The sequence below is a fragment of the Equus przewalskii genome, chromosome 15 (genome assembly GCF_037783145.1).
Source record: "Equus przewalskii isolate Varuska chromosome 15, EquPr2, whole genome shotgun sequence".
Lineage (NCBI taxonomy): Eukaryota > Metazoa > Chordata > Mammalia > Perissodactyla > Equidae > Equus > Equus przewalskii.
The window spans coordinates 40,458,089-40,481,015 of NC_091845.1; the positions used below are offsets into that span (position 1 = coordinate 40,458,089).

Consider the following 22,927-nt stretch of genomic DNA (forward strand, 5'->3'; position numbering starts at 1 on the left):
AAAATGTAGAACTGAAATCTCACAAGGTTGTAATCTATCATAACATTAATAAAAAAATAATGTGTCTTTTATATATTACTAGATTTTGTTTGCTAATATTTATTTTAGGATTTTTTTCATCTAAGGGTTCAGCAAATTATGACTCACAGGTCAAATTCAGCTTGCTGCCTACTTTGGTATAATCTATGAGCTGAGTGGTTTCCACATTTTAAAGTAATTGAAAAAATAAAAATAAAAAACGATAATTGACAAAATCAAAAGAAATATTTCATGACAGGTGGACATGTGAAATTCAGATTTCAGCATCCATAAATACAGTTTTACACAGACACATTCATTTGTTTATGTGTCATCTATGGAAGTTTTCACACTGTAACGGCAGTGTTCAGTAAAGGCAGTTTTTGCTTTGAACAGTAGTTTGAGACTGTAGAAATGGCCATGCAGGGTGAAGCTGCAAAGCAATGTTAATAATCAGTAGGAAAAATTATGATTGTTCTGTAACCTTTAAAAACTTTAAAAGCTCCCTCGTCTGTTATAAATGTATAGGGAAATGAAAAAATAGGAAAACTATTATTTACTACACTGTAATTTAAAACATTAGAAACATTGAGAATTAAAATGTTTTACTTGTAAAAATTTTATCAAGAGTAGTTTGAACAGTGCCAACCTTCTTCTCATCATATAACTTATGACATGGAATGGGCATCCTTTCTATGCCTTGGCAAATTCTCATACTCCTTTGTAAGTTTGGATTAGCTTCCAACATTTTATCTTTTGTGCTTTCTGTTCTTTTTCTTTTCTTTTAATGTGAAATTTCTTGCCAGCATCACTTCCTCTGGGACATCTTCATCTTTTTCACCAGACCATTTTCCTTATTTATGAAGATAAGCTCACTTCACTAAGTGCCCTTGGCTGCATATCCAGTCTTTTGAATGCTGGTAGTGTCACCATTCCCACTGTGAGCTACTTCTTTGGTAACTCCATTTATGTTTGATTTGAATTTCACTTCCAGTGTTATTACTTTTTGGTTCTTTACCGGACTTTCATTTTTGTTGGACAGTTCGCTCTTTTAGTTATCCAGTTTTGTAAAATGTTGCATGGCTTTATCAGTGAGATGAGGAGGCAACACAACTGTTAGTGCATGAACTGAATAACAGATGCGCGGTGATCAGTCACCAACAGGCTTTGAAAGAAGTGTCGCGGTAGGTCATTGATGTCAATGCATACCTGTTCTTTCTTTTTTTTTTTTTCCTTTTTTTTAAAGATTTTATTTTTCCTTTTTCTTCCCCCGGTACATGGTTGTATATTTGTAGTTGTGGGTTTTCCTAGTTGTGGCATGTGGGATGCCGCCTCAGCACGGCTTGTTGAGCGTTGCCATGTCCGCACCCAGGATCCAAACCGGCGAAACCCTGGGCCGCTGAAACAGAGTACATGAACTTAACCACTTGGCCACAGGGCCTGCCCCCAACACCTGTTATTTCTGTAGTGATTTGTGGACTGAAGAGTTAGCAGCAAATTTTATACTTTATGCAATTACTCATAGTTAATATACCATGGTAACTGAAACTTGAACTGTGTTGTTGGGGGACTGGTGTTGTTTAACTAAATCATGGTCACTGAAATTCATGCATATTAGAACCTTGCAAAGCAAGGACTGTCTACATTTTTGACAGAGATTATATGGGCCATAAAGTTTAAACAGTTTACTGTCTGGCTCTTCACAGAAAATGTTTGCTGACCCCTGATCTAAGTTCATGAGTTTATTTTTGCATATAATTTTCCATTATTGTATCTTTCCATTATTGTATCTGTTGTATTGTATCTTCTTGTCTAGTATCAGGGGTATTTTATCAATGATCATGTAACCCATAGCAAATACCTAAAGCACATGCAATGTTCCAGGTACTGTTTTAAACATTTTATATATTAACAGATCCAGAAGTAGATGATATTGTTATCCCCAACTTACATATGAGAAAACGAAAGCAAAGAGCTTAAGAAACTTGCCCAAGGTCACATAGATACTAAGTAGTAGGACTCAAATTTGAACCTCTGACAGTCTGGTGTGATTCTGGGCCTCTATCTACATTGTACTTACATTAGCCTCATAAAATGATTTGGGGAGAATTATGTTTCTATTTTTTTAGAGTTTGTGTTAAATCAGAGTTGTCTGCCTCTTGAATGTTTGGTAGAACACCTGTAAAATCCTTGCCTTCAGCGGGCAGATGTTTGTGTGTGTGTGTTTGGAAGATTTAAAAATGTTGTTTCGATTTCTTTAATTGATTTAGAACTATTTAGGTTTTCTATTATATTTTGGATCCATTTTTGTAGTGTATACTCTTTTAGGAATTGGTCTTTTTTGTCTGATTTTCCAATTTTTTGGCATTGTTGTTCATAATCTCTTTTTCCCCTGTGTTGCGTTGTAGCGTTATTCTCTTTTTCCTTCCTAAAATTGTTCATTTGTGCCTTCTCTTCTTTTTGTCAGTCTTGCCAGAGGTTTGTTAACTTTATTAGTCCTTAAAGAGGACTTTTGCTTTGTTAATCTTTTTTTTTTCTTTGTGCTTCATATTTGTTCATGATTTTCCTTTTGTTTTCTTCAAGTTTATTTTTATCTAACTTTTAAGGTAGATGCTTAACTAATTAATTTCATCCTTTACTTTCTAAAAAAAAAAATATATTTTTTTTGCTGAGGAAGATTCACCCTGGGCTAACATCTCTTGCCAGTCTTCCTCTTTTTTTTTGCTTACGGAAGATAGCCCTGAACTAACATCTGTGCCAGTCTTCCTTTATTTTGTATGTGGGCTGCCACCACAGCATGGCTGATGAGTGGTATAGGTCTGCGCCTGGGATCTGAACCCATGAAGCCGGGCTGCTGAAGTGGAGCATGCTAAACTTAACCACTACACCACGGGGCCAGCCCTCCATCCTTTCTTTTCTAATGTAAGCACTTAATGCTGGAGACTTTCCGTAAGTTCACTCTTTAGGTATATTCCACGAGCTTTGGTATGTAGTATTTTTGTTATTATTCAGTTCTAAGTGTTTTTTTTTTGTTTCGATTATGGTTTTAACTCATAGGTTATTTTTAGTGTGTTTTAAAATTTCCTAATACATTTAAAAAATTCTTTGATGTTTTTATTTCTATTTATGGTATCTTTCATAATGTTGATTGTGCAATAGTGATTTTAAAAATTTGAGATTTGCTTTATGTTCTAGTATACAGTGTTTTTTTTGTTGTTTTTTTTTTAGATTTTTCTTTTTTTCTTTTTCTCCCCAAAGCCCCCCGGTACATAGTTGTGTAGTTTTAGTTGTGGGTCCTTCTAGTTGTGGCATGTGGGATGCTGCCTCAGCGTGGTTTGATGACAGTGCCATGTCCGCACCCAGGATTCGAACCAACGAAACACTGGGCCACCTGCAGCGGAGTGCGCGAACTTACCCACTCGGCCACAGGGCCAGCCCCCTAGTATACAGTTATTTTAGAAATGTTCTGTGTGTCCTGGAAAAGACAGTATCTTCTCTGGTGTGCTCTATATTTCATTAGTGGAAGCTTACATACTGAATTGTTCGAAGCTTATATATACTTACTGATTTCTGTCTACATGATATGTCAGTTACTGAGAGGTGTATTAACAATATCCGCCTATGAAAGAGGACTCATCTATTTGTCATTACTGTTAGTGTTATGTATTTTTGAATAGCTGTGTTGTTAGGTTTAATATTTAATAGTGGTAAATCTTTGTGAATTAAACTTTTTGTAGTTTTATTTCTACTAATAGTGTTTTGCTTAGAGTCTTTTTGCTCAATATTTGTATACCTACACCAATCTGGTATGCCTTTTTGTTATGCAATTGAACCCTCTGTAGTAAATGCTGCTGCTGTCCTGTGTAGATCCCCTTTACCAGCGAGTGCACCCCCCACTCCCAGCTGCTGTGAGTGTTAGCTGCCAAGGGCTGCAGCAGATAGAAGCCACCTTTCCCAGAGATGCCCGGGAAGTTATGCCCCTCCCCTTCACATAGTCCTCAGCCAATGACTGCCTGGTGAGGGTTACAAAAACCCGGCTCCCTTACCTCCTGGTGGGACTAACTTAATGGTGCAGTTGTGCTTCTGTAGCTTCCCAGAGAGGAGGCGGAGGCTAGACTTCAGCTGAAACCACAGTTCTGCTCCTCCCTCTCTCCCTTACGGGGTTCTCCTGAGGGTGCTTCCTCAGTAAATCACGTGCATGAGAATCTCTGTCTCAGGTTCTACTTGTAAACTGGATCTAAAACACCTACCCTCCCTACAAGGGAGAATTTGATCTCTTTCTAGTGCTAAGTTTTGCAAATCCTGTCTTATGTTTCATTTCAGTGAACTTAATCTTTAAGGTATTAGGTAGATTGTTGATTAATTCAGTAGCTCTCAATTCTGTGTGCCCTTCAGAATCAGCTCTTAAAAAGTGAAATTGCTCAACTCTGTCCTTGAACGATTCTGATTCAGTGGTTTTTCACTTTTAACTCAGATCTTTACCTCTATTTCAGGTAAAATGTTAAAAGTTATGTTAATAATAACTTGAAAGTTTCCTTTGACTTTTCACTTTGCTTGTTCAGTTTTCACTTAATAGTATTATTTTTACTTCTTGGCTTTATTCCATCTCTATTTGAAAGCGTCTGTAAGGTACTTTTATGTTAAAAGGTCACTAAGGTCATTCTACAAAATGACTGCTAAGTACTCCTGTAGGGTTTGTGCCTTCCTCTTTCCTGCTCAGAAGAGCGGAGCTGCTGTACTTGAGTGCTGATTCTGTGCCTAGAACCAAGAGTGGAAGAGCCAAAGAGCCACGAGGGTCCTTCCAGTTGGGCAGATGTCAACCCCAGCAAGAGAAGGCTGGTGTCATGATATAGAATAGGACACACCCAGCAAGATGAATATGCATTTAATGAGAGCCTACGAGGTATTACTGTTATATTAGATGCCCGGGATAAAAGGGGAAAAAGATGCTGTCCTTGCCACCCAGAACTCAGAGTTTAAGGGGGGCTCTGGAAGGCACACACATTATAAATAAATAATTGTAGAATTATCAACACAAATCCCATCTCTTCTTAGTTCTACCTTCCATTTTCCTTCACTTTCATTGATATTTTATACAATAAAATATGGCATCCTGTGACTCTGAACTTTTCAGAGAGAAACTTCACTTTGCTTGATGGAGAGGTTTTTCTTAAAATGGTTCTCAAAAGCTAAGAGCTGATGAGGTGTGAATACTCTTCCCTTCATCCGATTTCCCCAGCACTGAGTAATCTTAAAATTACATAATATATTTATTACTCCTTGACAGAGGCATGTGAGCTAATACTAGAGAGATTTAACATTTTAATAATTACAAAAGTTTTAACATTTATACAGCGATATTAACATGATGGTGGTAGCTGATGTCTTGAACAAAAAACTTTTTTTGCCACATTGCATCATGTTGTGCTTTTCTAAAAGCAGAGGGCTATTTTTATTGCTCTGCCTCATAATGATAAGATGACCAGCATGGAGAGCTGGCTTGTACAATTACTCGCTTTTGGCTTTCTTTCTGTGATTGCTCTGGCACAAGCTATGTTTGGAAAGTAGAAGAAATGAGGTGAATATTCTTATTTAGCAATGACTTTTCAACCTTGAATTTTTTTTTTTTTTTCTAATTCTGAAGAGTTTTTGTAGTTTTGGCACCACTGGTTAATTTCAAATTAGACACAGTTTTTATTAACTTGCGTGATACCATTTTAGAACTGTTAGTCCCATTGTTTTATTGTTTTGGCCCGTCGTTTGTGTAAAGTGATCCACTAAGAGGAGATATACAGATCGCTTAGACATGGTCCTTCCCCTTTCGGACCTAGTAGTTTACAGGAGCTGCTGGTATGTACAACTAACTACAGTATGGATCAGACTGTACTGTTACAATAGAAGTACAGGTGATGTGTTAGTTCTAAATGACACTGGGGGAACAGATGCTAAAAAGGAATCACAGCAGAGGTGACAGATACTTGATGTGGACTGTGATTCAAGACAGACAAACGAGGAGGGAGTGAAAAGAATTAGAAGTGGGGAGAGCAATGTGAGCAAGGTTATATACAGTGATAATGTCAGTGGTATGCTTGTAAAGTAGAAGCTGGTCCCATGTGACTAAAATATAGGAGACCCTACATGGAAGACTGCTGATGGTTGTGTGGGAGATAGGACTGGATCTTTTAGGATTGTGTGGCCTTGATATCACACTGAGGAGTTTGGATTTTAAAAAAAAAGGTGTTGGAGTCCTTTTAAATTAGATGGAATGTTTTGCTGTTCAGGACTCTTCCCAACTGCCTTCATCCTTTAAGAAGAAAAGGTAGGGCAAAAAAATTGATTTTGAAGTATAGTGATGTCTTTATGTCGGATAGTAGTGGAAATTATAAAATTCCAAGATTTTGCCAATTTTCTTACACCCTTGCTTTTGTTTCTCATGTTCCCTGGCTCTCCTCCTAGCCTGATCTTTAGTCCTAGCTTCTTTTATAAGTGACTTGTTTTCTTTGGTTCTCTTTTTTGTAATCTGTTAAAGTGAGGAAATTGGATCCTAGATTATTTGAACTGGTGTTTTTAAAAAAGCCTTTAGAGATCGTTAAGTGGTTAGAAATAATTTTTGCATAGGTGTAAACAAACTCTGAATGTTTTTCTTGTCTTAATTAGACTTAGATAAGTGGGATGAATAGTAAAGTTTAAAAAAATACTTTTCTCTTTTTCAAAATATGGGGGCGTTAGGTATTGAGAATCATCGTAAGATTTGCTTTTTTTAAAAAAATTGAGGTAAAACTCAGGAATGGTTATAGCAGAAATCTAAGTGCTGTGTCATTGTCGTCTCTTGTTTTGGCACACATAACCAGACTTCAGCAGACATGCTGTCTGTATCACATGGCTAACAGTGGGAGGTATCTAGTGTATTCTTCTTGGAGAAATAAATTTACGTTCGTTTGGACAGAAACGTGTCAGGCAGGTAGGTGCCTGTTTAGAGATCCAAAATGCATGCAGTCAGAACTGAACACAAGCTGCCTGGATAGTTCCTGTAAGTAAACTAGGCTTTCAGGCTTGTGCTGCAAGATTTTATGTATGTGAATATATGTGTGCATGTGTATGCAATGTTTTTATATTTAAAGGACAGAGTTCCCTAAAACAGCAGTGGGAAAAGGAACTCTTTGTTTTGGGGATTACATGGAAGTAAAGTGTGTCACTGTGCCCTTTCATATAGGAATGTCGCTGGGAGATGGCCTCGGCTATTCTAGTAATCAAGGGCTCCCTCCTGTTGCTAATCCTGTGATGAACAGGACAAATGGTGGTTGTCAACAGAACACTGCCAAGCCTGGAAATTCCATCAGTTTGTAATAGTACAGCTGTTGTCCTTGAAGTGTGTAGGAGGCACCTGGGGGTGGAAAGTTAATATATTCTCCAGGGGATTTGGAGTTTATTGCTCAGGATAGTCTAGATGCTGCTGAGTTGTTTGTTGCCATTTGCCAGTCTGGTTTTGGGGAGGAGCAGGAGAAATTCGTGTTAGCCCCAGGGATTGTATGTGCCTATGGACTGTGTAAGATGGTAGCTGATTCCGCTAGAGGTCCTCATTAAAGATTTGAATTTACTTTGAATGAAATATGTTTTGCCTGAACGTATAAATCAAGGTGTTCTAGTTAAATAAATTTAAAAGAACACGGTCACCAAACAAGGTTTAGTTTCATATGTAATAGGCCTCTGAAAGAAGTTCATTAAAACAAATTTGAGGAATAAAGAACCAATTTAGTGACTGAAAGCTTGCTAGGCAAATTCAAAAAATCCCATGTTGAGTATGAAATCTTTATGATGCAGGCTATACCTTGAACCATGTCAGATTATAAATGGTCTCTGGGACTGTCTGGGATGCTGGACACTGCATTTTGGCCTCAGCACTCTTACTAATGTCCTGGGACAGCAACTTAGTGTTGGCTTCAGAATTCTCTGTCATTTAAGTCAGTCATGCAAAAAAAAGTTTAGAAGAAAATATTAGCCTACATATCTTTAGACTTCTGTGATCCACCCCCCAGTCCCCAAGAAAACAGGACAGAATACCAATCATGGAAAAAATTTAAGTGAGCATTATGAGCAGTCTCTTACCTTTAAGAATTATTATTAAATGTTTCTTTATTAAATTGCTTATTTGGAACTCAGAATGCATTTCCTTTAGATAAACAATGTTATAAGTGATATTTGTTTCATATTGCAGTCCATATTGCTAAATTACTTTTCTCCATTTTCACGCTAAAACCAAAAATTTGGACACTTTCAATGGAATTTATCTCTGGGATTAGAAGGAAAGGTACTGGATAAGAACTAAATTCATGCTAAGGTAGAATGATGGTCTTTCTAGGGTTGTATGTCTTCCTGCAGCCTTTTAAATTGTAAAATAGAATTCTATACTTTTTTTTTTTAAGAGAATACTAGCTACTTCAAATGAATCTAGGTAGAAGTTTGGCTAATGTGACAGAGTGAAATGAAAATATTACAATGGGTATGAACAGTGTCTGAGTATGTTGGTGGGAATTAGACTTTTGTTCTTCCTTTTCATGAGTTTTCTTCTTCCACTTTAGCTCCAAAGCAGCATCTTTGATTTGGGGGTTGGGAGGCAGATGAGGGAGGACAGAGGAAACAACAGGGTATTTGCAAACTAGATTGCTAATTTCTTATCAGAAAATGAGCACAAATCCCAAGTGAGTGACTAGAGGTAAAACTGACCTGAAATTTTCAAGAGGACTTCAGGGAGCTTAAAAAGTTGCCTGTACTTCTGTGTATTTAAATTAGATATGAACACTATTTAGTCTTTATAGACCTAGAAAATATTTTTAGTTTGGTAATTAATTCCAGACCTAAAGTAAACCGTACAACAGAGAAGGTGCCTGTGACCTCATCATATATTCGTATTTACTCTTTATGAGCACATAGCTATTAATAGTAAGAGAGTAGTCAAGAGACCGAACTTCTGTTCTATGCTTCATCATCGTGTCATGTCATTTTCTCTTGCCTAGGTTTACTTATTTTCAAAACCCTTCTCACTAGATAGTTTCACTTCAGGTATGTAGTCAGAATGAAAGATCAGATCTCTCAAGTGCTGTGATTGAAAACTGTGTGTTCTCTTGGTGCCTGGCTAAATAATATGGGGCTTATTTTGTGGGAAGGTGGTGTCAAGCCTCCTTTGATATTAGCCAGAACTGGGCAGATTTTCTTAAGTTCCAGTCAGATTTGCTCAAGCAGGACACTGTGCACTGGTGAGTTTGTTTTTAGCCTCTCCCTTTGCCAGAAAGCTTTTGCCTTTTAATAAACCTGAACCCAGTTATAATTGAGAGAACTTGCTATGTAAAATAATAGTCACACACTCACAGAGGATCTATATGAAGTTTGTTTATTTCTAACTTAAGTGCTGAAACTGAATTATAAGTATGTGGTTTATAGAGTAATCAACCTAGGAATCATTTAACATACTGTTCTCATTTTACAGATTAGGGAACTCAGCCCCGGAAGGTGACTCACTCAAAGCCACAGTGAGAGTCAGATTAAACTAGTGCTCCAGCGAAGCATAGAAACTTCTCTACCCAGCTTTCTTTTCTTGACTCCTGTTAACACATGCATTTAAAGTTAACTTTGCTATCTATACGAATAGAAGAGGAATAGTATAAATAGTCAACGAGAATTGTTTTTACATCATAGATATTTCTCATTCACAAGGGTACATTTTTGTAGCTTCTTGAATATCCAGATTTGAGAATAACACTGTGTCACATCCTTTTGACCATAAAGTACGTAACTATTTTAAGGCATAACTGAGTGATGTGACATTAAATGATTCTGTAAGTGTGGGATGAAATTCGTTCATGAATTTATTAAAATCAATTCTGAAACACTGCAGAACTAGTTTAACAAATCTGTAGAGTACTTAGGAAATTTATTATACTTGTACATGTTTTAGAATAAAATAACTATAAAATTGGGTAATCTCCTCTTTGATCTGTTGAAAACTGGGGCTTTTTGGCTAAAAACCAGTACTTTCACTTCCAACACAACACTGGCATTGCCTTCACAGTGTCATTTTCCGTAAGTAGATTTTGTGTGTGTGTGTGTTTTTAAGTCATACTCCTATTTATATTTGGTGACAAGAAAAAATAGCTAAACTATTGCGATGCAAATATTTGGTGGTTGGTTGGCTGGATGCACTCAGAGCCAAGTGACCTTTCCACTTTCCAATTGTCTAATTTTCTATCAGTTTTACCTTTTTAGGCTGAATTTAAGCTGCTGTTCATATTCCATGAACATCCCAAGAAGTGATTTATGAGGTTGGGGTGGGGTGGAGATTACAGTACATAAAAAGCTGCTCTTTGAGAATCTGTACTTAGATAAATGAGGTTTAAAATGTATTGCTGGTTTTGTCTGCATTTTCACCTGTGTCCTAAATTAGGAAAAGTTTGAGTAGATTGCATGAAATAAATATCATAATTATATATTTCTGGGAAAAATAAATATATTGGACTCTTATACGTTGTTAAGGATGGTACAAATGTCCTTTCATGTTCTCTTTGACCATGACGCTGTTTAATTCTAGACATCCCTTATTGTTTTTGGTTCAAAACAGCTTTCAAAGGCTAACTTGTAATAGTAGTTATCATAGATAGAAAAGAGAAAAGCAATTAATTTTTATGGAAACATTTGACATTAGAATTTTCCAGGCTTTTAAAAAGTTTCTTTAATGAGTCATTTTTCAGCATTTTCCCTGGCAAGATCTGGATTAAGAGTAATACTTTGTATGTAACGTAGTCTGGGTGGTGCATAGAATAGGTCTTCCCACCTATAAGTATGTGTTGTACCTGGGTTATAGTTGTGCCACTCAGTACTGATGACTGTGATAGGAACATTTAAACAACCATTCAGATATTTATAACAGTTGAAATTGTATTTTAATTCCTATTTGCATGGTTCCCTCAGGAAAGCCGCTGACTTCTGAATTCAGTAGAGGTTATTTTGGTGTGTGAGATGGCATTTGCTGCTATATAACAGTTCTGTCGTGCTACAGGATTTCTACCCCCACCCCAAATCAAGTTTACCCCCATTTGGCAGCAGAGTTGCCAGTTTTTATCATCAGCCCAACACTGGCAAAACTGTAATTCTTGCTGACCAAGCTGGGCTTGGAGTGGGACAGGGAGTAGAGCAGCTCTGGACAAGAGGGCCATAGACTGTCACTCTTACCCAAAGCTCAAGCAGATTTCAAGAATTAAAAGCTTCTGGGGCTGGCCCAGTGGTGCAGCAGTTAAATTCTCAAGTTCCGCTTCAGCGGCCCAGGGTTTGCAGGTTTGGATCCCAGGTGCGGACATGGCACCGCTTGGCACGCCATGCTGTGGTAGGTGCCCCACATATAAAGTAGAGGAAGATGGGCATGGATGTTAGCTCAGGGCCAGTCTTCCTCAACAAAAAGAGGAGGATTGGCAGCAGATGTTAGCTCAGGGCTAATCTTCCTCAAAAAAAAAGAAGTAAAAGCTTCTCAATTTGTTTTCTGCAATTCATTGATTTCCAGTGTCTTGAAATGGCTGATCTTGAAAATTTTGTCCAATCTTATACTTATTTTTTATGGAGAGGATTTCTTCTTGATGTTATAACTAAAGTGCCTCTGTGTGTGTGTGTTTTTGTAACTTAATTTGCTCTTTTCATTATTTTTCTTCTAATAGACTAAATTAGATTTGAATTTGTTATAGTTATTAGGTATTGCTAAATAGAATTAATTTAAATTTTTTCCACTATTGTTTTTATTTATTTATATATTTATTTTTGGCCTTAATGTGAACAATTAGCCAAAGTGTGATTTTATTTTCTTTTTATTTTTTTTGAGGAAGATTAGCCCTGAGCTAATATCTGCAGCCAATCTTCCTCTTTTTGCTGAGGAAGACTGGCCCTGAGCTAAATTCCGTGCCCATCTTCCTCTGCTTTGTATGTGGGACGCCTGCCACAGCATGGCTTGACAAGGGGTGTGTAGGTCTGCACCCAGGATCCAAACCGGCGAACCCTGGGCCACAGAAGCAGAATGTGCGACCCGAATCAATGCATCACCTGGCTGGGCGCCCCAAAGTGTGATTTTTGATAGAATTTTATAAGACTGTTTTGGGAAATTAAAAAAGTTTATTTCCAAAAAACCCCTATAATTTAATCTTTTTATTAAAGGGTATTGTAAGCTTTACAATGTCAGAAAGTCAACCTTTCAAAATTTTGTTTGTACATGAATACATAAATAATACATTGAGTTTTTAATAAAACTTAATTGAATTAAATGAATCAGTATTTCATGGCATCCTATTTTTCTTACTGTGTGCTTCAATCCATGTAATTTGTAGTAAATTCCTAAGAACGTAGCTAAATCTGAGTTTCTTGCTCTCTTTTTTTTCTGTGAGGCAGATTGGCCCTGAGCTAACCTCTGTTGCCAATCTTCCTCTTTTTGTTTGAGGAAGATTGTCCTTGAGCTAACATCTGTGCCAGGCTTCCTCTTTTTTGTACGTGGGACACCGCCACAGCGTGGCTTGATGAGTGGTGTGTAGGTCCATGCCTGGGATCTGGACCCCTAAATCTCGGGCCACCAAAGTGGAGTGCGTGAACTTAACCACTACACCACCAGGCTGCCCCTAAGCTTCTCTTTTGAAAGATTGCTTTTACAAAGCTGTAAAAACCTACAGGGCATTTAATTTTTATAGTTTTGCGTTTTCCCACCTTAATGGCCTACTTGCACAAGACAAACATTAATACTAAGAAAAAAAGGTTGTTCTGATGATTACTGAGAGAAGAGATTGAAGTCTCCACGTATATTTGTGAATTTGTTTCTATCTCCCTTCAGTTTTGTCGGCTTTTGTTTCATATATTTTGCAGATCTGTTGTCATTTGCATGTACATATAGATTGTTATCTCTTCTTGATGAATGGACCCTTTTATGTAATGTCCCTCTGTATTCCTGGTAGTATTGTTTGTTGTGGTGTCTAATTTGTCTTATGTTAATATGGCCACCTCAGCTTCCTTTTGATTAGTGTTTGCATGGTATATCTTTCTCTGTCCTTTTATTTTCACCCCCCTTTTTCTTTTATCTTAACCATTTTTCAGTGTCCAGTTCATTGGCATTAAGTACATTCGTATTGTTGTGTAACCATCATGACCATCCATTCTGAGAACTCTTTTCATATTGCGAAGCTGAAACTCTGTCCCCATTAAACAATAACCCCCATTACCCTCTCTCCCCAGCCCCTGGGAACCACCATTCTGTTTTCTGTCTCTATGATTTTGACTTCTCTTAGTATCTTATATGAGTGGAATCATACAGTATTTGTCTTTTTGTGACTGGCTTATTTCACTTAGCATAATGTCGTCAAGGTTTATCCATGTTCTGGCGTGTGTAGGGGAGGAAGACATTTCCTCTACCTTCTCTGGGTTCGTCTGGCCAGAGAGCGGATTAAATTCACATGAGACAGAAGAGCAGGAGAAAATTAAACAAAGCTTTATGAGGACCATGGCCTGGGGCCTTTCTTCCTGAAGGAAGAAAGGGCACTGAAGAAGTGGGGTGCACAGAGTGGTTATATGCCCCCAGAGAGGCTGTTTCACATAGGATTGAAATGTCCCTTTAACAATAGTCGTGAGACTGCTCTGTCGGCACAGTAATTGATGGAAACAGCAGATAGGTCTGCTGTCTCGGTGAACACAGCAGGGTGGCAGGTCTATTGTCTCGAGCTGGGTGGTCACAGGTGAGCTGGGTGGTCAAAGGTGAGTGCAGCAGTCAGTTCCTAGCCTAAGGAAAGATGCTTATCCTTAAGGAAATGCCAGTGGTGGGGGGAAGTTGCACCTTTATCTTAAGGCCATTTGTTCTTGCCATAGTAAATGTTTTAAAGCAGATATACAATGCGTGCTCAATGGCCACAGTCAGGCCCTTTTGGGGAAAAAAAAAAAAAAATCAGGCCGAATTAGGTTTACACCAAGTGGTTTCCTCATGTACTCCGATATATCCTATTGCTTGCCATTTCTATTTGTCAGTGTAGACATGGGAGCTGCTCAGGCAAGCTGAGGAACTCGCCAAAATGGCCGAAACCCCTACAGCTGAAATATCATATCCAGCTGAAGACAAAGGAGGATGTTGGGGGTGGGGGGAATCAGTTACAGGAGGTTAGCAGACAAGCACAATAAACAAATGCAGATTTAAGTCCTTGCCTTCCGCATTGATTAAGAGTTTCTAGAGATAAGGTCAAAGAGTCATATCTTGGGGTGGCCAATTCCAGGCCCCCACACATGTGCCACAATTTCCTTCCTTTTTAAGGCTGAATAATATTCCATTGTCTGTATATACCATATTTTGTTTATCCCTTTGTCCATGGACACTTGGATTGCTTCTACATTTTATCTATTGTGAATAATAATACTGTGAGCGTGGATATACAAATATCTCTTTCAGACCCTGCTTTCAGTTCTTTTAAGTATATACCCAGATGTAGAATTGTTGGATCATATGGTAGTTCTATTGTTAATGTTTTGAGGAACCACCGTACTATTTTCCATAGCAGCTGTATCATTTTCCCTTCCTCCAGTAGTACACAGGGTTCTAATTTGTCCACATCCTCACCATTACTTTTTTTAATTTTTAATAAAAGTGGGTTTCTTGTAAACATCATATAGGTGGGTTTTCCCTTTTTTTTTTTTAATCCAATTTGAAGATCTCTATCTTTTAACTGTTGTATTTAGACTATTTATATTTAATGTGATTCTTGATATGGTTGAATTTAAATCTGTCATCTTGCTAGTTGCTTTCTGTTTGCTCTAAATGTTCTTTATTCTGTTTTTCTGTCTGCTTTTGGATTAATTAAATATTTTTTATGATTCTATTTTATCTCCAGTATTAGCTTATTATTTATATCTCTTTTTAAAATATGTAAGTTTTTAATGAGAGAGTATAAGGAGGGTTTTCTCATTTGGATTCATATGCCCTGATAGTCTTGAACTGTCTTAGCCTAATTGTCTTACTGATATGGCAAAATTATCAAATAAAACAACAGTGACAAATAAACCATGCCTGAACCTCACTGCAAGTAACCCAGCTGAAGTAACATGAGATTCTTCCTTTTCTGAGTCTCTGCAATTTCAAAATAAGATACAAAATTCTTCTGTGGCATTGGTTACATCAGTATGAGATCAAGTTCAAGAAACTAGTTACAAGGTCATGCTATTTATACCTAAAACCAAAATGCTTCACACAATTGCAGAATTACTTATTATTTAGCTTGCATGAAAACTTGCACCTCATTTGAGACTAATATTGAAGCAAAGAAAATAGAAGAGTTACCACTCTGAATAACACTATTTTTTTTTAAGTGTCAATGTGCAGGATACTTAATTATTTTATTTATTTATTTTTTTTTTTTGAGGAAGATTAGCTCTGAGGTAACTGCTGCCAGTCGTCCTCTTTTTGCTGAGGAAGACTGACCCTGAGCTATCATCCGTGCCCATCTTCCTCTACTTTAGATGTGGGATGCCTACCACAGTATGGCGTGCCAACCAGTGCCATGTCCGCACCCAGGATCCAAACCAGCAAATCCCGGGCCGCTGAAGCAGAATGTGGGCACTTCTGCGCCACTGGGCCAGCCTGAATAATGCTATTAAGTGTGCACATGTAACAGTCTGTCACATGATAGATGACTTTAGTTGATATAAATTTTAATTACAAATTGCTGAATCTGTTCACTTTAGTAACTGTGTTTAGTTTCTAAACAAAATACTGGGGGTAAAATATTTCAGGTTATGATATGGGGCCAGCCCCATGGCCAAGTGGTTAAGTTCACACTCTCCGCTTTGGCAGCCTAGAGTTTCACTGGTTCAGCTCCTGGGCGCTGACATGGCACTGCTCGTCAGGCCACACTGAGGCAGCATCCCACATGCCACAACTAAAAGGACTCACAACTAAAATAAACAACTATGTACTGGGGGGATTTGGGGAGAAAAAGCAAAAAAAAAAAATTTCAAGTGATAATGAATAATTCAAAATAAGATATTACAGACACATTGGTTAAGTTTGTGTGTAGGTGGGCTTGTGATGACTACTGTGACAAGAAGGTATAAAAACATAAGCATCAGCGTTCTGTAATCCTTTGTTTTATTCACAGAGAACCTCTCATGTAAAAGTTGGATCATAGATCTGTACTCCACATTAAATGATGCTATCAAAATGATAAATCCATCGAATCAAAGCCACTGTGGTCCGTTTGCTTTCAACTTTATATGTGACACAGTGGGAGCAGAATACTATTCTGTTCTTTGAAACTGAAGTGCATTGGTTGTCCAGAGCAGAATTTTAATAGTTTATTAATTTAAAAAGAGAGTTGAAAGTTTGTATAGGAATGATTTTTTTCTTGATATGTTTATTGAAAGATAATTATTGACTTTAAAAGATGGTCTTTTTTTTTTTTTTTTTTTTTAAGATTTTATTTTTCCTTTTTCTCCCCAAAGCCCCCCGGTACATAGTTCTGTATTTTTAGTTGTGGGTCCTTCTAGTTGTGGCCTGTGGGACGCCGCCTCAGCGTGGCCTGACGAGAGGTGCCATGTCTGTGCCCAGGATTTGAACCGGCAAAACCCTGGGCCACCGAAGCGGAGTGCATGAACCTCACCACTCCGCCACGGGGCTGGCCCCTAAAAGATGGTCTTAATTGACATTTTTAAGACATAAATGAACTTAATCAAATTACTGGGACTACAGTGGCAAAGTTATGGCTTCAAAGCAGAAATTCTCTTCTGAAAAAGTGAGGTTGTAAATGAATCGCTAGTGATACGTAGACCTTCTTATTCTTCAGGAGTCGAATTTTATTAAAATTACTAGTGTGATATCTATGTATGCTTGAAGCAAACTTCATTATTTTGAAATACTAGATATTAAGAAAGATATTATTTAGGAACTCAGTAGCATAATCATGGGAAATTTAAACACATGTTTTAGGAAAAGGAATCAGAGAAAAATCTCTTTTGTATGATGGGACCATCTAGAATTTGAAAAGATCATCATTTAAAAATCTTGATCAGGAATTGTGGTAGCCGTTTCAAATAGGAAACCTGATATAAAAAGGTTAAGCGCATGGAAGCAGGCTCACATTTATCATTAAAATTTTGGAAAACATTTTATTTGGAAGTCTATACAAATTCAGTACTTAATATCTTTCCAAATCTTGATATTTTTTAAAAGATTAATTATTTATATTTACTTTCTTCTCCCCAAAGTCCTCCAGTACATAGTTGTATATTCTAGTTGTGGCCATGTGCAATGCCACCTCAGCGTGGCCTGACAAGCGGTGCCATGTCTGCACCCAGGATCCAAACCAGGAAACCCTGGGCCACTGAAGCAGAGCGCGTGAATTTAGCTGCTTGGCCACGGGGCCGGCACCACCAAATCTTGATATTTTATTTTAACTTACATAATATAAAGTATATGTAGTGTAGTGGCTGTTTTCACCAAGCCTCATATAGATATGAACAAACCCCTCCAGCATTCCCTGTGCTGGACAAATGTTATCTTTTTTCTTTTTTTCTAGGCAGTTTCCTAGAAGAAGTAGGTCCTGCTTTTGGGATTATCCCCTCTGTACTTTTGTTTAGTAGAACTAAGTTTAAAATCTGTACTAGTCTAGGGGAGAGGGCAAAAGGGCTATTAGGGTCACATGTGAGGGGATGGACTATAATTAGTTTTCGGGTGGTGAACATGATGTAATGTACACAGAATTCGAAATATGATGTACATCCGAAAATAATAAAAAAATAAAAATAATAAACCAGACTAGTATATTTTTTTATCTTAACTTGCTTTAAGCCTCTATACTACCACTCTTATACTTTCTACAATATTGAAACATACAGCAAAGTCTTTTAGGTATTGGATTTGGGAATTGGGGATGGGCTGGCTTCTGATTTTTCAAAAAAGGTAGAAATATTTGTTTTGTGCATGTTTCGTAATTGTGGTTGCTTCACAGTTTGATCCTGTGGGGGAAACTAAAAAGAAATAATGGTTGAAAAAGGTCTGTGACTTTCATATTTGTAGCACAGGATAGTCTAAGTGAGAGGAGGAGAGTGTATGGGGACAGAGATGAAGACAGAATAACTGTATTCCTTGCTGTGTATTTGTTTTTCCTCAGTAAATTTGTTGGTGAAAGGTGGACAGTGGAGGAGAGTTTGAAAGGAGAGCCTGACCATTAAGTGACCATAGTAAATTTTGGCTTTTTAAAGTTTGGGTTGGGGAAAGACTGTGTGTATTAGTTGAGATTCTTTGGTTGCAAGCAACAGAAATGGATTGACTAAATTAGGCTAAAGAAAGATGTATTGGAAGGTCATTCACTCAGACTTGAGAAGGAAGACAACCAGGCCAACTGAACAGCTGCCACTTGTGGCTTTTCCTTCCAGGATGTAGTCATGAAATGATCCTTTCCCAACCATTCTCTTCCTGTTTCTGATTGGTTAAACTCTAGTCATGTGCTTAACCCTATAGTGGTGGGCATTGGTGTGTATGCGGAAGATAAGAAAGAGTAAATTTCTGGGCAGACAGAAGCAGTAGCATCACACTGTGTGACTAAGGATTGCTATTTGATTTGCATTTTACCCAGTCAAGAATATGGCTCATTTGTCCATTTGAGTTGCTTGGAGTCTCTATTAAATTAGACTCTTTGAAAGCGCTTTTTTATTTCCTACTGTGTTGTGTATGTGCCAAGAGCTCAGTTTATTTCAGGCCCTTTGGCTCCTTATTTTGGGGGGAGGAAGATAAGCTCTGAGCCAACATCCATTGCCAGTCCTTCTCTTTTTGCTGAGGAAGATTGGCCCTGAGCTAACATTCCTGCCTATCTTCCTCTATTTTATATGTGGGACGCCTGCCACAGGATGGCTTGATAGGTGGTGCGTAGGTCCACGCCCAGGATCGGAACTGGTAGACCCTAGGCTGCCAAAGTGGAGTGCGCAAACTTAACCACTATGCCACCGGGCCAGCCCGCCTTTGGCTCTTTTTACTACCTTATTTCTGTATTTTCTCAGCTATTCATCTACACTTTTGCCTATAGTAGATTATACTTCTTAAATAGGTTATTTTTAAAAATTGAGAGCCTAGTGTTCTTTAAAATGGTAATGTACATGACCACAGGGAGGGACCACTTCCCCTAGCTAAATCAGAGAACTTGTCTGTATTCTTTCATGTGAGCGGGGCTAGTGTTGTGGTTTGGTTGATGGAGCTATCCACAAGTAATTCATGAAGAAGCAGTACTTACCCCAACAAGATAAGGCCCACACACAGTCTTTGGTCAAAAAAGGTGACTTCATTTACCTAATAGTAATGCAACCTTTATTATGGGAATATAATCTAATATGACCTCTTTTTGTATATTGTTTAAAAAATTTCTCTGGGATATGATTTGGAAATGAAGATATATGGAATAGTTAGTTGAAAGAGTTATAAGATTGAACTCAGAAAACCTAATTTGAGTGTTACTGGCTGTAACCTTGGATAAATTGACTTTTTTTTTGTTTTTTTTGAGGAGGAGGATTAGCCCTGAGCTAACTACTGCCAGTCCTCCTCTTTTTGCTGAGGAAGCCTGGCCCTGAGCTAACATCTGTGCCCATCTTCCTCCACTTTACGTGTGGGACGTCTACCACAGCATGGCGTGCCAGCAGTGCCATGTCCACACCCGGGATCTGAACCGGTGAACCCCGGGCCGTTGAGAAGCGGAACATGCGCACTTAACCGCTGCACCACCAGGCCAGCCCCTAAATTGACTATTTTTTATACTTCGTTTTTCCTGTTAATGAAAAGGACAAAATGACTCTTGATCTGTTTACCTCCTAGAGATGTGAGAAAAAAATTGTTTACCTTGCGTAAGACTGTCTGTTATTAAGCTTTAATTTTCTTTTTTTAAAGATTGATACCTGAGCTAACATCTGTTGCCAGTCTTCCTTTTTCTTTTTTTCCTTCTCCTCAAAGCCCCCCAGTACATAGTTGTACATTGTAGTTGTGGTCCTACTGGTTGTGCTATGTGGGACGCTGCCTCAGCATGGCCTGATGAGCAGTGTCATGTCCGTGCCCAGGATCTGAACCGGTGAAACCCTGGGCCACCGAGGTAGAGTGCGCGAACTTAACCACTTGGCCACGGGGCTGGCCCCTAAATTTTAATTTTCTAATCTGGAAAATGAGGGAGGCTCTTCTCACACTAAAATTTTAGATTTTGATTCTTTTTTTCTGTAAAACAACTGACAAGTGTTTCTAGGAATGTTTTTCACTTTGCAGTGCTCTTCACACGAAACATTTTTTTTCCCCTGCAGGGTAGTTGCAGTGGTGCAGAATGGCTGACCTCAGTCTTGCAGATGCATTAACAGACCCACCTCCAGAAATTGAGGAAGAGATAAAACGAGACTTTATTGCCACGCTGGAGGCAGAGGCCTTTGATGATGTTGTGGGAGAAACTGTTGGAAAAACAGACTATATTCCTCTCCTGGATGTTGATGAGAAAACTGGGAATTCAGAGTCAAAGAAGAAACCTTGCTCAGATGCTAGCCAGGTTGAAGGTAAGTAGTTAATCCAGACTGGATATATATGTTTGGGAAGTAGATTAGGGATTATGCTTTGATATGCTTTGTCATAATCTTGGAAACCTTGAGGAAACGGAACAGATTTTTGTTATAGGCTAGTAATTTTTTTCTTTATCTATATTTTTTTGATAGACACCAAGGAGGTCAATTACCCTTTATTTAAGTGTGTGTTCATGAAGCTGTATTTTACTTTTTTTTTTTTTAAGATTTTTTTATTTTTCCTTTTTCTCCCAAAGCCCCACGGTACATAGTTGTGTAGTTTTAGTTGTGGGTCCTTCTGGTTGTGGCACGTCGGATGCCACCTCAGCATGGGTTGATGAAGGGTGCATGTCTGCGCCCAGGATCCGAACTGGCAGAACCCTGGGCCGCCAAAGCAGAGCGTGTGAACTTAACCACTCGGTCATGGGGCCGGCCCCTGTATTTTACTTTTAACCCTAAGATTTCTTCTGTAATGTCCCAACTACTATATAATCTGCCTCATAATTTCCTGAATTAGACTGTCTGCTGTGTCTTTTCTCTGAAAGTAGCTTTGTAAAGTTAGATACATAAATTCTGTGTTTATGTCAAGACTTAATTTAGAATGGAATCAGACGCCTTTTGTTGTCTTTGGGAGTAATCCCAGGTCAGGATTAAAACATGGATTAAACCCTTTAAAAGAGATTTGCTGCTTTTATGCATTGCTAGATCAGATTTGCTAATATTTTTGCAACTATGTTCATGTGGGATATTGGTTTATAGTTTTATTCTGATGCCTTTGTCTAATTTTAGAATTGAGGTCATGCTGACATCATAAAATGAGTTGAGTAGTGTTCCTTCCTATTCTGTTTTCTAGAATGGCTTGTGTAGAAGTGGTGTTTTTCCTTCTTTAATGTTTGATAGAATTTGTTAGTGAAGCCGTCTGGGCTTGGAGTTTTCTTTGTCAGGTTTTTAAGTAGGAATTCAGTTTTTTTAAGAGATATAGAATTATTCAGGTTGTCTATTTCTTCTCAAATGAGCTTTGGTAGTTTGTATCTTTCTAGGAATTGGTCTGTTTCCTCTAATTGTCAAATTAATGGAGATAAAATTGTAATATTACCTTATTCTTTGAATGTATATAGGATCTGCTGTCATGTCCCCTCTTTCATTCATTATATTGGTAATTTGTGTTCTCTCTTTTTTCTTGCTTAGTCTGGATGGAGGTTTACCAATTATTGATCTTTTTAAAGCTCCAGCTTTTGGCTTCGTAAACTTTTTTCTGTTTTTCGATTTCTGCTCATATCTTTAATATTTCCTTCTTTCTGCTTACTTTGAGTTGATTTGCTCTTTTTCTCGTTTCTTAGGATGGCGGCTTAGATCATTTATTTGAAACATTTTTTCTTTAGTAAAATAAGCACTTTTTAAAAATTGAGATATAATTCACATAACATTTTAGTTTTATGTGTAAAACATAATGATTTGATATTTGTATGTATTGCAAAATGATTACAGTAAGTCTAGTTAACATCTGTCACCACACGTAGTTACAAACCTTTTTCCTTTCTTTTTGACTTTTTTTTTTGAAGAAGAAGATGAGCTCTGAGCTAACATCTGCTGCCAATCCTCCTCTTTTTGTTGAGGAAGCCTGGCCCTGAGCTAACATCCATGCCCATCTTCCTCTACTTTATATGTGGGACACCTGCCAGAGCATGGCTTGATAAGTGGTGCATAGGTCTGTGCCCGGGAAGCAAACCGGCGAACCCTGGGCTGCCAAAGTGGAGTGCATGAGCCTAATTGCTATGCCATCAGACCAGCCCCCCAATTTTTTCCTTTTGATGAGAACTTTTAAGATCTACTCTCTTAGCAACTTTCAAATATACAATACAGTATTATTAACTGTAGTGAACATGCTGTACATTATATCCCCAGGACTTATTTATTTTATAACTGGATATTTGTATCTTTTGATCACCTTCACTCATTTCCCCCACACCCTACCTCCTGCCTCTGGCAACCACCTAAAATAAGGTGTTTTTTTTTTTTTTTTTTTTAAAGATTGGCACCTGAGCTAACATCTGTTGCCAATCTTTTTTTCCTTTTTTTCCTCCTTCTTCTCCCCAAAGGCCCTCCAGTACATAGTTGTATATTCTGGTTGTGAATGCCTCTGGTTGTGCTCTGTGGGATGCCGCCTCAGCATGGCCTGATGAGCGATGCTAGGTTCACCCCTGGATTCAAACCCGAGAAACCCTGGGCCGCCGGACTTAACCATTCAGCCATGGGCCTGGCCCCTAAAATAAGGTTTTAATGCTATAAATTTCCCTCTAATCATGGTTTTAGATGTGTCCTATAGAGTTTGATAAGT

The 22,927-nt window shown here is 38.0% G+C and overlaps 1 protein-coding gene across 50 annotated transcripts in view; it reads left to right on the plus strand.

Annotated features, from left to right (window-relative positions):
* Window positions 1–22,927, plus strand: part of MAP4 (microtubule associated protein 4) — a 186,573-nt gene that overhangs the window by 53,684 nt on the left and 109,962 nt on the right. For 44 of the 50 annotated variants that reach the window (XM_070575508.1, XM_070575509.1, XM_070575518.1 and 41 more), the window contains one exon: window positions 20,344–20,586. In XM_070575508.1, the coding sequence (XP_070431609.1) occupies window positions 20,364–20,586 (223 nt within the window). In that variant the 5' untranslated portion in view covers window positions 20,344–20,363. Of the gene's footprint in view, window positions 1–6,867; window positions 7,049–20,343; window positions 20,587–22,927 lie in introns of those variants that run through there. The other 6 variants (XM_008536111.2, XM_008536112.2, XM_070575515.1 and 3 more) reach the window with 3 other exon arrangements.